The sequence below is a fragment of the Lagenorhynchus albirostris genome, chromosome 14 (assembly GCF_949774975.1).
Source record: "Lagenorhynchus albirostris chromosome 14, mLagAlb1.1, whole genome shotgun sequence".
In the NCBI taxonomy this organism is placed as follows: domain Eukaryota; kingdom Metazoa; phylum Chordata; class Mammalia; order Artiodactyla; family Delphinidae; genus Lagenorhynchus; species Lagenorhynchus albirostris.
The window spans coordinates 45,874,056-45,894,775 of record NC_083108.1 but is presented as its reverse complement, the minus strand read 5'-3'; the positions used below and the strand labels follow the sequence as shown (position 1 = coordinate 45,894,775).

The 20,720-nt window shown below is 41.6% G+C and overlaps 1 protein-coding gene across 1 annotated transcript; it reads right to left on the bottom strand.

Moving 5' to 3' along the window:
* Window positions 1-833: 833 nt before the first annotated feature.
* On the bottom strand, window positions 834-14,186 carry AQP4 (aquaporin 4). Its single transcript, XM_060121294.1, has 5 exons — window positions 14,066-14,186; window positions 10,649-11,063; window positions 9,590-9,754; window positions 9,228-9,308; window positions 834-5,279 (listed from the first exon to the last, which is right to left on the bottom strand). The coding sequence occupies exons 1-5, from the start codon at window positions 14,077-14,079 to the stop codon at window positions 5,001-5,003; spliced, it is 954 nt and encodes a 317-aa protein (XP_059977277.1). The 5' UTR covers window positions 14,080-14,186; the 3' UTR covers window positions 834-5,000.
* Window positions 14,187-20,720: the final 6,534 nt, after the last annotated feature.

The following is a 20,720-nucleotide window of genomic DNA, read 5'->3' as shown; positions in this document are numbered from 1 at the left end:
TGGAACTACACGCATTCAAATATTTTGCACACACCTATACAGTAAAAACCAACTTGATTAAGGTATATTGCTTTGTGGTATTTCCTAATGATTGTGAGATATTCCATAAGTTGTTTATTCATTTACGCAACAAGCATGTATTGAGAGAAATGTCAAGCCTAGTTCTCAGTGCCGAGGGTGGAGGATACAGAATAAATAAGACACAGTCTCAGCCCTTAAGGAGTTTTCAACCTACTAGGGGGAGACAGAAACCTACACAAATGATTTCCCTACAATGTGACAAAGGTGATAAGAGACGTACACATCCACCTGGCTCCTAAGGCAGCGTTCTCCACTCTTCCAATGGGTTGCATGGTACATAAATGATTGTCCTCAATCCTTCCCTGTGGGGCTGTAACCTCTCAAAATTGAGAGGTTCAAACCGAGAGCCCAAGGGAGTAAACCAGTGCTCATTGAACCTACATTATCCATCTGGGTAGGCAGAATTTGCCAAAGGCCCTAAGGATGGATCATCTATTTAGTAACACCAGCCTCATTTGAGTCACAGTTGTTTCAGTCTTCACTTTTTGACTCTACAATGACAGTCGATATTCAATGGTCTATTTTGCATAGATGTGAACATTTAGAGTTAAGCCCACGAATACACAATTTTCACTGTCGATCTACCACACTGTGTACTCTGCAGGCTCTCAAAACTTGTTGTATTATATGGATTCCACCACCATTTCATTTGGTGTTGATTGTACTCGAATATCTAAACCTCTGGTCCTTCTAAATGATGCTTCTAGGATGGGACGTGCAAAAGCTCTGGATGAATTTTCAGAATCATCAAACACATTTTAAAACATTAAACAGTTTATTTGCACAAGCTTAGTAATATGAGATACAACATAATTCATGGAAATCAACCACAATGCTAAGACTTTAATAGATTATCCCAAATATTAAACATTACAGTTTCAATCTCCTTAACATTAGCTCTAACGTTGGAATAACATTTCAGTTAATAAAGAATTGTGAATATGACCATATGTTCAGTTTATGCTCACTAGTTTATCATGAATTACAATTTTATTGTGATTTGGGTCATAAAAGTGATAAATAATTGTTTATATAGTTTCATAATTGCATGTTTATTTAATTAATCCTGAAGAGAATCTAGAAATACATTCTGATGGGTTATATAAATTCAGTGTATTTTTTAGCTCTTGGATTTTAACATGCATAGGTAACACTATAATTGTTCTTAAGTTTAATGTTTACTGTACAGGTTGTATAACATTTATTTGATATCTATTTTCATAGGTTATTGTCATTTGCCAAAGTGAGTGGCCACAGTTTTTAAGCCCTGAATTAAATGTCTTCCATGTACTTTAGAGAGGGTTTCAAAAGTTACTGCTATTTCGGGGTGATCTGTAAAGTATTACACCACCAATGCAATGTACATGATTTGGGGTAAAGAGAGTGAGTTTTGTTATGTTACACTTTCCAGATAGTAAATACATCTTTCTAATAATTTTGATGCCATAAACATATTAGGAAAGACAATATTACTTTCAGGTATAAAATATTCTGTTTGCATATTCTGTAATGCTTATGATGAGAATTTACATTGGCTTTCTTTTGTCTGATAAGTTTGTCTGCTGGGCTTGCACTGTCATCCTCAGCTGTCACAAAGGCAATTTCTTTTTCAAATGTTCACAACATGCGGGAACAGTGTCAACAGGCTACAACACATCACTGGGATTGATTCTAGCATTTGACTTTGCTATTCTATTTTGGAATTTCCTGGTTCATTATGGAGTTTAAACCGGTAAGTGAGTTGCTTGGTTTCACGACCTAAGAAGAATATTCTGTGCTGTTTGGAATCAGACCTCTAATAATTAGATAGCTTAATTCCATCATACATGTTAGCGACATATTTCTCATCTTGTAAAACCTTCAAGACTGAGCCACAGTTTAAGCCAGCACCTACCAACTGCATTAGGAAAAGGGTCAGACGATAGAAAGTATAAGAATTTATGAAAACATCAAGTGGCAGAGACAAAGTGTAAGAATCTTACATTTAAGCAACTATTTAGATACCAGAAAATACTTCCTTCCAGTGTGAAAGTTGAGGACTCTTTGAAGAAAATGTCCTCTTCTATCATGAAAACATACATTCAAATTCTGGGCTCCCAATTTTAAAGAAAGCCCTGCAAACTTAAAAATGACGTTTACCCTTTGTACTCTTTTGACAAACTATACACATTTGCAGTGTAGGGACCACCTTACAATTTGGGGGATGCTTGTTGTACTTTTCCTTAGGGAAGAGACGGCTGGCATTGTTTCCTGGCTGGGTATAATTCATTTATGTCCTTCCAGTTTTTTCTCTCTGATCTCTTTTCTGTATATCTGTCAGCAGTACTCTCCTGGGAGCAGCGCGTTGCACTTCATTAATAAGAAGGGATTAAAGGAAAAAGCCCCAGTCTCCTAACACACTTGGATAATTTGACGCCATCCACAAGGCAAAAGACCCCTGCTGCATAGATGCCATTAGAAAGGTACAATTTCGTTACTTTTTACTGGTAGAGCCTTGAGTGAAATATACGCAGGGAAAGCAAAGTGCAAAAGCTTTCATTGTCTGCATGCCCCTAAAATAGTAGGATGCAAAAATATACTTTATGGTTTTTACATTTCTATGGCCTTCCTTAGTAGTCCTTGAACTCATGCTCTTATTAAATATGGAGCAAAATAAAGATTAAAAGGAAATTTTTTATATCCTTAAATCACAAATGAAATGTATATATATATATATATATATTTTTTTTCTTAACTAACACACTTGCTTTGAATACCTACTATGTGTCAGGCACTCTGCTCGCTGCTGGAAAACAAATGGCAAAAACATCATTCATGAGGGTTTTGTTTTTTTTTTCCCAGCACTAACTTATTGAATGCTCTAACTGAAGTGAGTATAAAAGTGAGGGTATTAGAAGCAAACCATATGGCTGAATAAAAATGATCATAAACTAGTAAATTGTAAGCGTATTTGGAAAATGTTTCATTTTTTTCCTTGCTAACTTATTTTTGAACTGACATGTTTGCTGATGGTTGATAGCATTATCTTTTGAGCTGAACCACCCCCAGTTTTAAGCCTTTAAGGGTATATTGTGCAAACATTTGAAAAGATCCATCGTTAGAAATACACCCTAGTTCCTATAGATGGTGCCCCAAACAGGAAGCAATGTGCCTCAGTGGTGGAGGGTGTGGCCAGCCACCAAAGAGGCCTGGGGTTTAGGCACCTGCCAAAAAGATGTCAGGGGGACTCCCAGGGACTCCACTGGTGTGGTGTCTCTCTGGGAACCTCGTTCATTACTTTCTTAGCACCGAAGAGATCAGATTTAATAGTGGTCCTTTATCTCACTGCCACACACACACAGCTGCCATTAACACCAAAAAGTGGCACACAGTTGGAACTGTGAGTAGGAGAAGACAGCCCTTGATTATCAGCTATTCAAGCCACTCTTTGCAGTGATAGATTTTTGCTTTACTATTAGCTTTTGTTCAGTGAGATGGACTTTTTCAGCTCTTTAAGATAAAGGCTAGACTAGACAGTTAAGATAATAGAAACTGGGGTTTCCAGAGACCATTTTACTGACATAAGGCAAAGCAGTATGGGAAAGAACAAGTTATTTTGAAAAATAAATGAGTCAGTAATGAAAATGCTTAAAACAACCTATAGTATCTCTACAAAGGAAAGATTGGTCATCTAGTCAGCTTTGAATACAGAGCGTTTTGACGCCCCCGCCCTTTTATTTCGTGGTCATGTTGTTCCTTGTCTCTCATGCATTTTAATTCATTAAAATATTGATGCGCACAACGAAGATTATCAACAAATGACTTGAAAAGTGGGAGAGTATCAGTGATTGGGACTGGCAGGACTAGTTTACACCTTCTAGAACGAGCAGAGCTTAATAATTAACAAAAAGTCAGGACTCAACTAGTTATGTTCTTACTATCAAAAATATGTCTCAGCTAATGTTTAAATATAGTTAACCAAAATTACAAACAAACAAAACCCCCAGTTTTGCCAATAAATTAAAAAAAAAAGCAAAATGGTTAAGTAGTTAAAAGCTTAGATTGTTAACCTCATGTGGTGTATTTGAGGATGTGCACTGAAAACAGATCAACTATTTGAAACCAGCATGCAGATTTTCTTTTTCCTTATGATTTTTGTACGATGGTAAATTTCCACCCACCCCCATAAGATCTTACAAGTCTGTATGTCCTGAATCTCAGTAGGTGCCTTATGATGTGGAGGTTTTATTAGGTGGAACACATATAGGATTTCTGAACATGCTTTGAATTTCTGGGCTTTAGTTCCATATTACCTTGGGCAGTGAGGAGGAGGAAGGAATATTATGAATTGGAGTTTGGGTTGAAAGTTGGATATTTGAAATATAAATGAAAACAATTCACTAGCAATGACTCTTGTTAATATTCTTTTGCCGAGGTAGTTGAGCCTAGGGGAACTGGTTATAAAAGAGCTTGTTGTATTTGCTCTCTTGAATGTGCATGACTCTATGACATACTCTGTATTTTGCCATTGATTAACTTGATTTAACAGAATAAATATTCAAATGAGGATTGACAATACTGGTTTCGTGGGAGAGGAGGAGTAAGCTGATGGGTATGTCTGTAAGTTGTCAGGCAAGCCTTAACAAAATCTTGATACACATTTTAAATTGATTAATGAATAGCAAATAGATAAACTAGATACACATTGGCTTTGGGGATACTTCAAAAAGATTTTTTTTTTTTAGATTTGAAATTCATGATAGGTTTCTTTCATTCCTCCTTGGTAAATAATGAAATATTTACTGTCTAGACTGAGTAATATGACATGAAACAACAAACTGCACATGTCTAATTTATAACAAATCTGTTTCCTTAATGGGCGGAAGAAAATCTGAGGACAGTTCTAAGGGCTCTTGTCTGCTTTCAGTGCTATCTTCTAGTCATACTGAAGATAGCACCTCTCCGGATGGGTCTTTCCCCTTCTTTTCCTCACCCCGGTCAATGTCGATCACGTGCACCACTCCAGGTTTTAGAATCAAGTCGTCGGTCTCTACCTGGCTCCTGTTGTCCTCCACCTCCATGTAGCTCCCTTTTGTTTGCTGGGCAGCTTTGTTGAAGGCTTCTTTAAAACGACGTTTGAGTTCAACATCTGGACAGAAGACATACTCATAAAGGCCACCAGCAAGGACAGCTCCTATTATTGGTCCAGCCCAGTATATCTGGGGGAAAGATGGAAGAGTTATAGAGTGTAAGTAGAGTAAAACTATTCCTTCGAACAAGGCACGGATATAGAACTTAGGTGGTTTAAATTAAGAGAGCAAATGTGGGGCTTCCCTGGTGGCACAGTGGTTAAGAATCTGCCTGCCAATGCAGGGGACATGGGTTCAAGCCCTGGTCCGGGAAGATCCCACATGCCACAGAGCAACTAAACCCGTGTGCCACAACTACTGAGCCTGAGCTCTAGAGCCCACGAGCCACAACGACTGAAGCCCACGTGCCTAGAGCCCATGCTCGGCAACAAGAGAAGCCACTGCACTGCAACAAAGAGTAGCCCCGTTTGCCGCAACAAGAGAAAAGCCCGTGCGCAGCAATGAAGACACAACACAGCCAAAAAAAAAAAAAAAAAAAAAAAGACATAAGTGGCTATTTTTTAAAAAAGAGAGAGATCAAATGAGTCATGCATTAAAAAAAAGGAGAGAGAGAATTGGAAAGAAAATAAGAGAATACATTAAATCTACATCAGAGATCCATATATTGCTAAATAACATTTGAACAGAAAATAAGAAAAGACTGTTTCCTCTTCTCTTTTCCTGCTTTCATTAATTATGTTCTTTCCATTTTCTGATAATCCTTACAGTAAAGATAGGTCCTCTTTGGGGGTACTACTTCTTCAGCTGAAATAGAGGAAAAATTTTTTGGAGAGTACTTTTTTTCTTAATATTGCCATCTTACACTGGTCTTTTGCATAATCACAACCATAGTACAGATTGTATCACTTGGGGCTTTAATTATTCAGTACAGCATGATAAATGGAATATGAGCTCGACCACTTAGCAATCTTGTTACTGCTTGAATCTGTTACATAACTTCCTAAACCTTAATTTCCTCATCTGCAAAACAGGGATAATAATAATACATACCTCATGGGTTGTCAGGATTAAATTGAAATAATACTTGTAAAGTACTTCATAGCTCCAATTTCATTGTAACTTGCTCCATTCCATTGTTTCCTAGACAATTTAAAGAGGTATGGGACTAGGCTGGCTATAAGTCACTTTCCTCATGTTACATGATTTTCTCTCTCAAGTTTGGTGATTTGATTTAAGAGAAAACCTCATGGTTTGACCATTAATCTTCTTGCAGAGTGCTTTCATCCTCATGGTTCTTGCACTGATGACTTGGTGGAAAAATCTGTACTGCATTTATGGATAATGGTTAGTTGAGGATTAGCCATTCCATAGGAATTTATTTCAATAACTGGAAGTTTCTATCATATTAGTTATGTGTCTAGAATAAAACAAGTTTTGAGTTTGGATAAACTTCAACACTTGCTTTAGAGCACACGTAGGCTGTAGAATATTAGACATTCATTCAACAGATAGACTTGAGCAACAGAAACCCTGTTTATTGAGCACTCTTTCTCAGCTGGCTACACTCAGTGCTTTTCTTGTATTAACTCATTTAATTCTAATGATGACCTTTGAGATAGATATTATTATTACCCCATTTTATGGGTAAGAAAATGGACACGCAGAGAGGGTGAGAAGCTTGCTTAAGACTTCACGCTTAGCAAGTGATTGAGCTGGGATTTCAGGTCTGTCTGATTTCAGACCTCTCTTTTGAACCATTATACTGTTTTCTACGATACTACACTTCTCCCATTTGAAAAAAATCTGATGAATCCTTCTGGCTTAAAACACTCTCTGGAAATGAAGCTCACTTAGCATCCTCATTGCAAAATCTAAAGAAGAAATTCAAACTTTAAGCTGAAATTGAACACATATACTGTACAGGGAAATTGTTGACAAAGTGGCTGCAAGAACCTTATGTTCAAGTTCCTTATCTTGAACATGAAAGAAACCATGTCAGAGTTTACCTTCTCTATGCCCTTTCAAAGGCGAAATGAGAACCCTCCTCTAAATGTCTTTGCGCTTTGTTCCTTTGGTAAGATCTCATTTGGTATGTTCTATTCCACAAGCTACAAATCCCGCAAGGGAGAAAAGGGACTGCTAAATCATTATGACACTTCCCCCAAAACACCTACGAAGAAGATGTCTAGCCACATGCTCTCAAAAATAAACAAATCTCAGTTTCAAGTTGCTATTCCCAAACTCATAATGCCCTTTAAAGTAACTTTTAAACTTCATAAAGGTAAAGAAGTTCTACTGCTAAAAATACAGAAAATCCAGAAAAGAAGACTAAAAAATGTTATTACACTACACACAAAATTCATCATTAATATCTTGTTATTTATTGTCTATCCATCTATCTACAGACATACTTAAAATTAGTTGTTAATTTCACACAAGCTTTGCTACAAAATGGACATTCATTTTCTGTAGGATTAAGTTTGTTATAAAATAGCAACAACGGGAAACCTTGGATTCAATCAACAGCTAAGGATTTTCTTGCTACTTAAATTTTAACATGTGTACCACAACTCAAGTTATTAATAAAAACATATATTTTCATTCACATATTAAAGTCCTCATGGATTAAAAGTTGTCATTTTTCTAAATTTTATTTACAAAAATTGTTTGAATAAGATGACCTAAAAGTTGTACTTTTATCATAAGATCTATATACTGCCCGTTACAAATTTGTATTCCCATTAATGTGGCAAATCTTTAGAGACATACATGGAAATATCAGTGGCAAAGTAACCAATCTCATGCGTGGTATTGTTGACTAAGTTTTTCATGTCTGGGTCCAAAACCTTGCTTTTGATCACTGACACTCATGCTGTTATTTAATGGGATAGATTACTTTAATGGGATAGATAGGTACACTTTTCTTAGAAGTGAATTCATATAGCAGTGGGGCAATTTCTTCTCATTTGCAACGTACATCAAGGTTGAGTGCGTGTGACTGTGTCAATAACCACCGTATGCGTGAGATTAAAACATAAGCTACACCTACAATGGAAAAGAATCTGAGTATGTATAACTGAATCACTTTGCTGTACACCTGAAACTAACACAGCCTTGTAAATCCACTACAGTACAATAAGAACATTAAAAACATAAGTGACATATTCTTACATTCATGACTTAAAAATAAAAGATGTAAAAGAGCATTCACGGCATATATACATGAAAATAAAAAAAGTTAGCTCCATTTGAAGCTGGCTGACATACACCTATTTTTATTGGTTATTGTAAATTAGTGTGTAAGAGGTCTTCAAAACTGCCACATTATTCATTTAACGGATTGAAATTTCTTTTTGGTAAGAGACAATTGAAAAGAAATTGACTGTGGTATTTAACAATGGATACCACTGCTCTCTGGAAGCACTGTCCCCACGTTAATAAGTAGGGTAGGCATGGGGCTGAGAAGTGTGTCTTTTCTGAAAGTCCTTTCTTTTTCCAGTTATGGTTATGGTGATAATAGCATAAATATTTGCACTAATTATTTCTCACCATCTGCAGTTCAAAATGCTTCCCACTCCCATACTATTAACTGGGTTCATGCTTTTGTAAACAAAAAAGGTAAATATTTTTGCAATGGGCTATGCTTTTAAGCATTTCTCTTTCTCCTCTTCTTCTTCTTATTTTTTTTTTTTTGCAAGCATATTTTTCGTTATTGCTGGGAAGGATTTACTTTCAATTATTTAAACACCATATTCATTTCACCACCCTGATTTTAACTTGTTCCATATAGGCAACCTCCATGTTCAATATATTCTGCTGAAGTCTGTCAGATACAGTGCCCAGAGCAGTGCTTTAAAAAAAAAAAAAAAGACTGTCACTGAAGGTCCAGAACTGATATGAGATGTTTTGTAGCAGATCTGTCCTAGTCTCTCCCTAGTCTTTATGAAAGATGTAATAAATTAGGGGTTCAGAGTTGGGAGGAAGAGAAACTAGTGAGCAAAATAATGGGAAAAAAAGAGCTCTCTGGGTAATTGTCCTCAACTGTAGGAAAACAGGCACAGTGAACATGGTGGTTACCCAGTGGTTTTCCCAATTTCCCATGATAACTGCAGGTCCAAAGGATCGGGCGGGGTTCATGCTGGCACCAGTGTAATTGATCTATAGGGAAAAAGAATACAACTTCAGACATTGCTGAAACAGGGCTATTCACAGGTAGACTTCATTGCAATGTGCTACCATTTGCCAAGTCAGTTAGAGATGTCCAGATGTTAGCAGCCATATCAATGTTCTCATCACAAAGTTAGCAAAAAAATCACCTAAAATGGACAGACGTAACTGGATACTAAAGAACTACAGCTGTGAAACATAACATCTTCATCCAGCTCTAGGGTGAGGATAAACAACATGGATCAATTACTTAAATGGGCTTGGAAACTTACTGCAAATAAATGTCCAATTGCAACAGAGAATCCAATTGCTAAAGCTATGGAACCAGTGACATCAGTCCGTTTGGAATCACAGCTGGCAAAAATAGTGAACACCAACTGAAATGTGATTATTAACTCCACCAGGAGACCATGACCAGCGCTAAGATTTCCATGAACCTGGAGAGAGAAAAACGCTCCATCTGAATTAAGGCAAGGGAACATTTTCTATGATAACATATCATTGTGAAAGGCACATTTTATCCCTGCAAAAACTGATGATTAGTTTGAGTCTTCTATCCCACCCCTAGTTGAGACACTTGCACCCCTGCCCCCTCAAAAAAGAAGAAATAAATTTCTATTCATTTGGGGCCATCACAGATAATTAATTACTCTTACAATGACCAAGGGGGAGTTTGTGCTGAATGTCCTTTTCTACAAAGGAAGCGAAATATGCCACTGCTGCACTTAACTTATAAAAGAGTTTCTTAAGAGTCTTGTAATTTTATAAGGCAATGATTAAATCCATTAATTAGGTTTAAATTAATTAATATATATTTCAATTAAAATTTAAACCGTGTGTGGTTTTTTCATCAACCCTGGTGCTGACCTAACAAAGGATATTCCTAATCAGCTAAGAACAAAACTAGGATCAAACGCCGATTTATTTTTTTAAGTGTGACCCTCGATGCAGATCACTTTAAACCTCAGGCACATGACAAGAAACAAAATTGTTCCTTTTGCCAATGAACCAACAAATAATTGTAATAAAAATGCCTTAAGTTAAATATATAGTCAATATAGTCACTGGGAGAGAGAGAGAGAGGAAAAAAACCAACACAATTTTTGTGCTACCCAGACTTAGTGCTATTCAAGTTACTCAATAGCACATAATAATTTCATATGATGTAGTCAGCGTGGCTGGAATCAGTTTTCACCCCTATCAAGAGTCATCAGACGTTCCCTGGGAATAAATTAGCAGTTTTAGGAAGGTCTCTTAAGCCACCAGTTGTCACTTAGTAGTCTATAAGAAGCCTAGAGTCCGAGTGTGAAAACAAGAGCTAAAGATGGTACCGTTGTGACTCCCAGGCCTCCCACCACACTGGGAGGCGTGACCAGATAGAGAATCCCGGCTCCGATGATAGCACCCAGGCACTGGGCTGCGATGTAGAAGACAGACTTGGCAATGCTAATCTTCCTCGTGCACACCATGGCCACCGTCACGGCGGGGTTGATGTGGCCACCGCTGATGTGGCCAAAGCACTGGACCATAGTTGCGATGCTGAGTCCAAAGCAGAGGGAGATGAGAACCATGTCGACCGGTAAGGGCTTTTCTGCTCCACCCCAGTTGATGGTGGATCCCAGGCTGAGCAGGACAAAAATAAGCATAGCCAGAAATTCCGCTGTGACTGCCTTCCAGAAAGCTTGAGTCCAGACCCCTTTGAAGGCCACCATGATACTCTCTCTTCTACACAAAGGTCCACACTTACTGAAAGGAAAAACAAATCGGCATCAGAAGCTACCAGTCCAAGGTTTATGCCTTTAGGTGAGGATGTCCAGGCCAGCAGTCTTGCCCCGCAGTAGGGAGGCCACCCAGCCAAAAGTTATTTGCATACAGAGAAAGAATGCTTCTGGAAAAATCTCCTTAATTACTTAATTATCTCTTAAGGAGATAATTAAGTAATTACTGTTATGGTTATTCTAACAGTAACTATTGTTATGTTATTGTATTGAGATTGTTATTCTAATCTCCTTTGAGTTAATATCCAAAGATCATCCAGTTTCACTGGAAAATTATCTGAATTGTCCCTAGAAAAGAAAATGTCTAAATCAAGTTCCTTAAAGAATTAAGAATAAAGTATATTTACCTTGTAGTCAATTCCCTCAGAGCAAGTTTTTACGTTTCAAGGTACTTTTTACATGTCATTTCTATTTGGAACCTACAGCCATAAAAAAGGGAGGTCTTTTCCAGTTCTGTCCTTTATGGTTCAAATGGCATTCTGGAAATGGATTTGTAGAGCTGACTGTCCCTCCTCTCCCCCATTGGAGACTCTGGATGAAGGCGAGTCCTGCTAGGAAGCCAGGAGGGCTGGAAGGCTGGAAGGTTGTCTTTGGAGAAGGTGAATCTTGTTTGGTGGGAGGGCCACTCGTGGTGACTGCAGGGCCGGAGCTGGGACCCGGGACTGGGAAGGGGACGCTGCCATGCTCTCCCCGGCCAGCGGGAGGAGTCCGGGAGCCCGCCCAGGTCCGGAGGCGGCTCAGAGCCGTTTCAACCGCAGGCCCCAGGGGAGCCGGAGCGCCTGTCCGAGGGCGGGGACCGGCCACCTGGGCGGGGCGGGCTCCAGGCAGCGCCAGTGCACAGACGCAGCGGCCCCGCCCGCTGGGTACCAGGCGCAGGCACCTCACCCGGGAAAGTGCAACCTGGCCTCTGCGCACTTTTGCAGGGTTGAGGGACCATCCCCTCTTGGGCCTGACTCTCCACCCCTTGAAGTTTACCTCTCAGATAAAACCTCCCAAAGGGGATCCTGGAGGCCAGTGTGTACCAGCGGCGGCCCAGGCACCCTGCCCGCCAAGTGCGGGGGACAGCGACTTGGGCAGAGCTGCGGCAGGCAGGTGGGCAAGGAGAGTGGGGCCAGGGAGACAATGGTCCTCAAAGCAGGAGGCTCCGGAGAGCAGTTTTTCTCTAGTGTCTTCCTGACGGCCTTCTCTAAATTCTGCTGGTGCCTCTTCCTGGGGCGGGGAGGGGGCGTGGGGCGGGGGAGAGCTTGCGCGCCTGTGGGCTGGGGGGAGGGGGGAGGATGGGTAGGGCAGCGAGGCAGCCTTTGGGATGGAAGACCCTTTCTTCCTCTTAATGTCTTTGGATCTTTAGAGCTGATAAGGGGTGGGGTTTGAGGATATTAATGGTAAGAAATGGCTAGGATTCCCCTTGGGAGGCAATGGGCCCAGTTACCCCATTATTCAAGACATTTGCCCTTATCCTTCGTCTGTGATAGTGCGGGAGGGGAGAAGCGTGGAGAGCATTTAGCGGAGACTCTCATCCCAGGGGACTGTGAAAAGGGTTAGACAAGAAAGCCAGGTATTTTAACAGATGAGAATTATTGCAGCTTTCCCTCTGACGGGCTACGGAGCCCGGGCCCTTCTCCGCACTACCCCCACCCCCACCCCACCCCCAGTCACTTACGGTCCCCAGGAGCCCGGGTCCGGCTGGTTGGGCAGTGGAGACATGCTGTACCAACAAAGACCAGAGGAATGCCGCCCTGACCTTTAGGATCTCGGCTCAGCCCCTGGTCTGACGTGGGGATTTGCTTCAGAGTTGGAAAGAAAAACCCATTTTCTGCCCAAGCCTAGTTTTCGGCCAGCCCTGTCGCCAGCGGTCCCTTGCCCCAGTGAACTCCTCTAAGTGAATCATGTAACTACGAAAAACCCCAGCTGGGAGGACAGTGACATCACACTCCCTAGAGGAAGAGAAAATAAAGAGACAAGATAGGGAGGGTGGGAGGGAGGGAGACGCAAGAGGGAAGAGATATGGGAACATATGTATATGTATAACTGATTCACTTTGTTATAAAGCAGAAACTAACACACCATTGTAAAGCAATTATACTCCAATAAAGATTAAAAAAAAAAAAAGGGACAAAAACAGCACTTGGAGCAGGGCAGCCAAGGTGCCCTGGGGGAGAAATGACAAGTATCCCCAAGGGGGAGAAACTCACAAATTGAAAAAGCCTGGCTTCTGAACTCACCAGTGGCCCACGGCTGTAGCCGAGATGGCAAAGGGCAAGATGCTATGTCAGGCGATGGTCCTCTGTGGCCGGATTTAGTGGGAAAAAGGAAGAGGACAAGGCAGGAAGCTAAGGCAGCCAGGTGGGCAGGATGCGGCAGGTCCCATTCCCAGCACAGGGATCTGGGAGAGGCAGGCCCTGTGTACAAGACGCCTTCCTGCTGCACCCTCTCCCTCACCTTCCCTGAGCATTCTCTGTGCACTTGCCTCCCTCTCCAGAGACCTAATCTGAGAAGCTCAGTTGCTCTTTCAACTTCAAGCTTTTGTCAGCCAGAGAAATAAAAACCCAACTCCCCAAACCCCCAAACAAGTAGACTCCTTAAGCAAGCCTTTAGCTTTCTTTGAAAACGTGCAAAACGCTGATCTCTTTCCAGGGCAGAGTGACCAACCTCAGTCAGCTGTGAACCCCAAAGTCCCCTGGCAGCACATACATACCTCTGGCTTGACATGCGCTCACCCCAGCTCTCTCACAGCCCCTCTTAATTAACTATCGTCAATGTTCCCTTCCCTGTTCACACTCCCTGGAAATGCATCATCACCATTTGTTTTGCTTCTTTCGCCCCAGAACAAAGGGGATTTGTTGATGTGACCGGGTTGTACAGAGCCGGACACATTACTTTCTAGCTGAACGCCCAGCCTGAGCCACTTCTGGACAGCTGAGGCCATGGGTGAGTAATTTTTCTGATGAAAAATACTACAGATAGATTTACCTCCATAGGGTCATTTTCTTGTGCTTTCACAGGTCTCCAGTATCTGGAGGATTTTGCTCCAAAGCATCCCTTTTCTTCTGCCCTCTCTCTGCCTCTCCTCTCTTATGAATATGCCCGGTACCCAGCCCTGAAAGAACCACCCACCTGCCCGAGAGTTTCCTTCTAGATTCTGCCTGAGAAGGCACACGTATCTGTAATGAAAGAGTCAGTCTGAGTTTCATCTTTCGTCAGAGCATTGTTCCCTTAAGGCAAAGAAGGACTTACCCCCACTGCCTGCCTGCGGGTCTGTCACTCATGCCTCCTTTGGCTAGAGGGCAGCGCTCATTGCCTGCGTCTGGGCTCCCAGTGCACTGGGAGTCAGATTACGGCCACTTGTCTGATTGGGCTTGTGGATTCTTAGGGGTGGAAAGATTCTGCACCATGTGGCAATGGCTAAGTTATATTTGAACTTGAAGTGACTTTTTCTACCTGATCGCTATAGACACAGGCCATTTCAGGAACACGAAACGCTGGCTCGCGTTAATGTTTCTTTAGCTGGTGACCCTTGAAAATGAGGATTTCCCTAAATCTTTATTTGAGTTCCTCCCACCACAGAGAATTGCTGACAATTTGTCTTTTTTTTTTGGTTACATGTATAGTTGAAATTGGGCAACTACTACAGCATGGATTTGCTTTATCCAGCAGTTGAGATGAATTGAGATTTCGGCCGAGGTGCATTTGTTTTTGAGCGGCAAAATATCCAGTGGGTTCTATGTGAAGTTTTTGTTCCGAGAAGCCGCTTTTTTTTAACATCTTTACTGGGGTCTAATTGCTTTACAATGGTGTGTTAGTTTCTGCTTTATAACAAAGTGAATCAGTTATACATATACATATGTTCCCATATCTCTTCCCTCTTGCGTCTCCCTCCCTCCCACCCTCCCTATCCCACCCCGCCAGGAGGTCACAGAGCACCGAGCCATATCCCTGTGCCATGCGGCGAGAAGCAGCTTTTGAAGCACAGCAGATAACTGCAGGTCTCTTGTAGCCTGTGCAGCACTGATTTGGATAACAGGAAATAAGGCTGCTGTAGAGTCTCACCTGACTGTTATGTTAACGATTGTTGGGTGAGAAGTGGCAAATTTTAAATATATAGAGGCTGGGTGGGCACAAAATTATTGGGAACTCTAGGTAAATTTAATATCTAGAAACCTTGGGACAGGACTGACTACATTTTTTGTGGGAGCCAGTGCCAAATGAATGCAAGACTCCTTGTTGAGGAACTATAAGAATTTCAAGTTCACAACAGCAGGACATGAAACAAAGTGTGGGACCCTTCTAAGTGCATAGCTGTGTGCCCATGAAGGCATCCTCGACTGAAGGTCTGATATCTGGAAGGTCTAAGAATTAGTGCCTGTGTCACCATCTCATTCATTTTTTTTTCTTTAAATGGACCTCAGGTACCTAGAATTGGAATAATCCTAATCCTTGGTGTATGACACTCTGTCATCACTAATACATGTATGGCCCTCTTTTATTTTATAATAGGTAATTAATTACTTTAAAAAATTTATTTGGTTGCACCAGGTCTTAGTTGTGGCAGGCGGGCTCCTTAGTTGTGGCACGTGTGAGCCTTAGTTGCGGCTCACAGCCTCCTTAGTTGTGGCATGCGAACTCTTAGTTGCTGTATGCATGTGGGATCTAGTTCCCTGACCAGGGATCGGACCCCGGGCCTCCTGCATTGGGAGCGCCACGGAGTCTCATCCACTGCCCCACCAGGGGTTAATTCATTCATTAATTGATTACTTTTAAGGTATATAATGAACATCCGTGAACCACCACTCAATCCAACAACTAGACCTGTGATAATAACTCACATCTACCTACGGGACCCTCCCTCTCCCTGCCCTGCCTCTCCACCTACCATCGCATTTCACGTAGGAGTTTTACTCAGAATGAGGTGTGGCAAGAAAGAAATACAGGAGAGAGAAGAAGAAAACGGTTATGTTTTCACATCATAGTTACAGTTTTTTGTTTTCTTGTCTCCTTTGGGTCCTTGAGAATTGGGAATGGTTGAAAAGCGCTCACGAGAAAGAGGAATTACAATTTTGAGTGAGAATTGCAGAGGAGCCCTTTAATCCTGTTTCAAGCATTCTCAGATAACAAAGATTGAGTTTACATCCTTAAGAATGTGGCTGCACACTGATGGCTGTCCATCAGGGCTTTCAGGCTTTTAAAAATATGCTCCCTGAAAGTCCCAACAAACTCTGGTGAGAGGGGAAGGGAGGAATTTCTGGGAATCCACAAAGAACACTTAAAATATTTCAAAATATTTCGTGTTGATTCTTTTTTTTTTTTTTTTTTTTTTTTTTGCGGTACGCGAGCCTCTCACTGCTGTGGCCTCTCCCGTTGCGGAGCACAGGCTCCGGACGCGCAGGCTCAGCGGCCATGGCTCACGGGTCCAGCCGCTCCGCGGCATGTGGGATCTTCCCAGACCGGGGCACGAACCCGCGTTCCCTGCATCGGCAGACGGACTCTCAACCACTGCGCCACCAGGGAAGCCCTCGTGTTGATTCTTAAAGCTGTTTACCATTCAGATTTTCGAATGAGATTTTTTGTAAAGGTGCAAAACAATTTTTTTTATTCTGAAAATTTTGACATTGAGTCAGAAGTGTTTGCGAGGTCTTTGAACCCAAGGAACAATGTTGCAAGGCTTAGGTCTGTCCTCAAGAATGAGGCCTGTGGTCCTATCCACAGGAACCTACAAAAGTGGCACTCCCTACAGCTGCTGGTCACTGGGGGGACATTTTTCAGGCCCACGCTTTGTAAGTTGCGCTCAGCTCATTAGCATTCACTCCATGGCCTTGGCAGTTCCCGGCACCATTTTGCAAAGGGCCAGCAGAACTTGGTTACCACAGTTTCTCAGACCCTTTCCCTTTCTTCTGGCTGGCTGATCACTGCCAGTCCAGTTCCTAAGGGATGGCTGTTCCCATCCAGCGAAGGGCCACCCTAATTGGCACAAATTCAAACTTATTAGTACTCTCGGCAGAGAGGTTCAAAACTGACCAGGGATTAACCCTTCACCTACTGGAGGTAGTTTTTCTTATTAGCTCTTCCTTATTATCCTTTTTATATTTGAGATGGTCTTATTGGTCTTCCGGCGACACGTTCAGTCTTGTGCAATAACCACCTACTTCCCTGGCTTTTCTTTAACCTAGGGACAGAAACTTCCAATAGGATTGTCTGTGACAATGCATGCAGCATATGATAATGGAAGATATCAGCTATAATGCACTTGTGATGGTAGAAAAAGTATGAGGCAGGGAGCCCTGGCGAATATAAGTGATAGCTTCTAAGTTGACCTGTTTTTTTTGGTTTTATTTTTTTTGTGGTACGCGGGCCTCTCACTGTCGTGGCCTCTCCCGTTGCGGGGCACAGGCTCCGGACGTGCAGGCTCAGCGGCCGTGGCTCACGGGCCCAGCCGTTCCGCGGCATGTGGGATCTTCCCGGACCGGGGCACGAACCCGTGTCCCCTGCATCGGCAGGCGGACTCTCAACCACTGCGCCACCAGGGAAGCCCAAGTTGACCTGTTTTTGAACTGGCCTAGGCCTAGAGCCAAATGAGATTCGGGATCTAAATTGTCTTTTTCCCATTGGTAACCTTGCAAGGGCCTAAATTCATTTAAAGATGGAATAACAATTTATTGATGAAATCTTCTTGACTTTCTTACTATATAGTGCTCTGATCTTTAGGAAAAGGATAGTGACATGGTACATTGATTTAAAATCAATCTTGTGTGTCAGGCAAGCTTGTGAGGTTTTAGTTGAATAGCTTTGTGAAGTTGTAGGTCAGTAACATGAGAAAAACGAAAGAAGGGTAAATGAAAATTACCAGTACTCGGCAAAAACTAGCAATTGGTGCACTTTGCTCCTAATTTTTAATCTACTATATCACATTGTTATCCTTGGGAGCTGATGTATATCTGTGGGATTTGTAGACCCCTTTTCCCATCCTGGCCCTCAGAACTTTTAGTATTCCTTCATGTGTTTGGAGATTGAAGACTAATTCAAACGCACTAAAAATGCCAGCAGTACCTCAGGACCAGACAGGAAGTGTCTCTAGGCTGGCAGGGACAGACTCAGTCGCATCTCACAAATCTTATCTTGCTTTTCATGAATCTCAGTGATATGAATTCTCCCCCAGAGCACTTATATATCATTATGTTCATTAAAAACAAACAGATAAACAAACCAGCAAAAGCAGCAGCAGGCAACCCCCAGCACCACAACAAAGGGCTTCCGTGGACATTTATTCCCTTTTCAAAGAGGGGTTACCTCACTGTTATAGTAATTCAGAGCAGTTGCTGGAGATACGGTTCACCACCGAAAGAGAAAAATAAAAATAACAATCAAAAAACAGCAAGGAACCAAAAATAGTTTGACTTAGCTTCCTTTCCTCAGTGAGGTGAATCTGACAAAACATGGGTCTTGGTAATGGACGTGGACCCTTTCACTCTATTGCTGCCCCTGTCCCCTTGCCCCATGGGGCCAGGTTTTCCCGTTTGGTTATAGCAGGCGCAGTTTTCTTGATTCAGGTCCATGTGGATTCTGCTTTGGCTGGCAAGTTGTACTCTGCTGACATTTAAGGCAGGAATTCCCTGGGAAAATAGTCAAGAGATTCTTTTGGTCCTGCTGGCAGGGTTCCAAAAGGTTTAGGGTTCCCCTCTCTAGGCCAATGGGCAGAGAGAAAAGGAGGGAGGGAAAGAGAAACAGAAGGACTGTATTGAGTGACTGTATTTCATCCGAAGCTTGTACAAAAAAGCAGAAATGTGGTTGGATGACTGGATACTTTTCTTACCCCTTATCACCTACCCAGCTACTATGACAGTTCAGAGTTTGGTTGGGCGTTTTAAAGGCTGCTCAGACATCCACAGTCAAAAATCTGTTTTCTGGGAAGCAAAGGACTTTGGGATCTAATGGGTTGGACTGAAATGTTTGGAATGGTCAATAATCTGTAAAGTGTAGTCTGTAGTAGTCATTGTTCCAAAATTTAAATTAAATTTGAACATATTAAAAGCCAAATCAACGTTTTGGCAATTATTATCGCTTATACAAAAAGGTTTGGAATCCTTATGTTTTTAATAGACTAAGGAAAATAGTCCCAGTTTCAAGGAAAGAGCAAAATGCTTAAAATTCTGTGTGTAAAAAGGGGGAGTAGATAGGAGTAGACCGAAAAACTAGGCAGTTAAAAGAAATGTTGCCTTTTCTTAGAAAATGAACATTTTCTAAGAAAGGAGAAGAAAGGGTCATAATCTGTGACCATAAAAAAAATGTGATAGACTCTCAACGGCCTAGTTCTTTAAGAATTTTCTCAGATGACCCTTCCCATAATTCAGACTAAACTTTCTCTTGCTTCTTTCCTAAATGATCATACATCCTTCTCTTTAACCTCTGTATTTCCTTTTCGTGTACAATCAGAAGAAATCTACGCGTGAAGAAATTCACAGGACCTCTTAGAAGTGTCAAACCTCACTGATGATTTCACCATACTTGAATATTCTTTTTTTTTTTTTTTTTTTTTTTTTTTTTTACGGTATGCGGGCCTCTCACTGTGTGGCCTCTCCCGTTGCGGAGCACAGGCTCCGGACGCGCAGGCTCAGCAGCCATGGCTCACGGGCCCAGCCGCTCCGCGGCATGTGGGATCCTGCCGGATCGGGGCACGAACCCGCGTCCCCTGCATCGGCAGGCGGACCCTCAACCACTGCGCCACCAGGGAAGCCCAGAAGTAACATTTTAAAAAAAACCTCTGTCTTATGGATTAATCCAAAATGTCTCAGCAAATTTTATTTAAAAAATAAGAAACTGGGCTTCCCTGGTGGCCATAGCCGCTGAGCCTGCGCGTCCGGAGCCTGTGCTCCGCAACAGGAGAGACCACAACTGTGAGAGGCCCGCGTACCGCAAAAAAAAAAAAAAAAAAAAAAAAGAAACTGCCTTTATGTCATCTCCTCATTAGCTCTTTGGGGAAGATAATAAACGACATTCATGGCTCCACATGTCCACTCAGGCCACTGAGTACGGCTGGAAAAAATAATACCATTGAGGATGGATAATTTTACAAATTTATAATTTCCAAAGTAAACTTACTCCTCAATGCCACCCAGAAATCCTATTCGTCCAGAATCATCCGTCTCTCATTCCCTGGAAGACTATAAAAGGCACTTGGAACAGTTCTTTGCTCAAAAAGATAAAATGTTTTGGAAAGATGGAATTACAAAGCTGCCTGAAAAATGGCAGAAGGTAGTGGAACAAAAGGGTGAATACATTGTTCCATAAGGTTCTTAGTGAAAATGAAAAATGTGTCTTTTATTTTTACTTAAAAACCAAAGGCACTTTCTGGCCAGCCCAACATTTTTTTTAAATAACATTTTCATTTCTAATTGGAGGGACTTTTAAAAGAACAGTTTAGTGAACCAGGAACACACTGACATAATGAACTATGCTTCCCACTGCTATCTGAGAGGGATTAGTACAACAGAGCATTGTAACAAGGTCTAAACAGTTTTACAGACATACTCAATGTATAGTTCATAGTTTTCTTGTGATACTTTTCTGTGTACAAGTCTTTATAATCACCCAGGGGGACATACAAAAATCACTTTATAAACTTTCAAGAGCAATA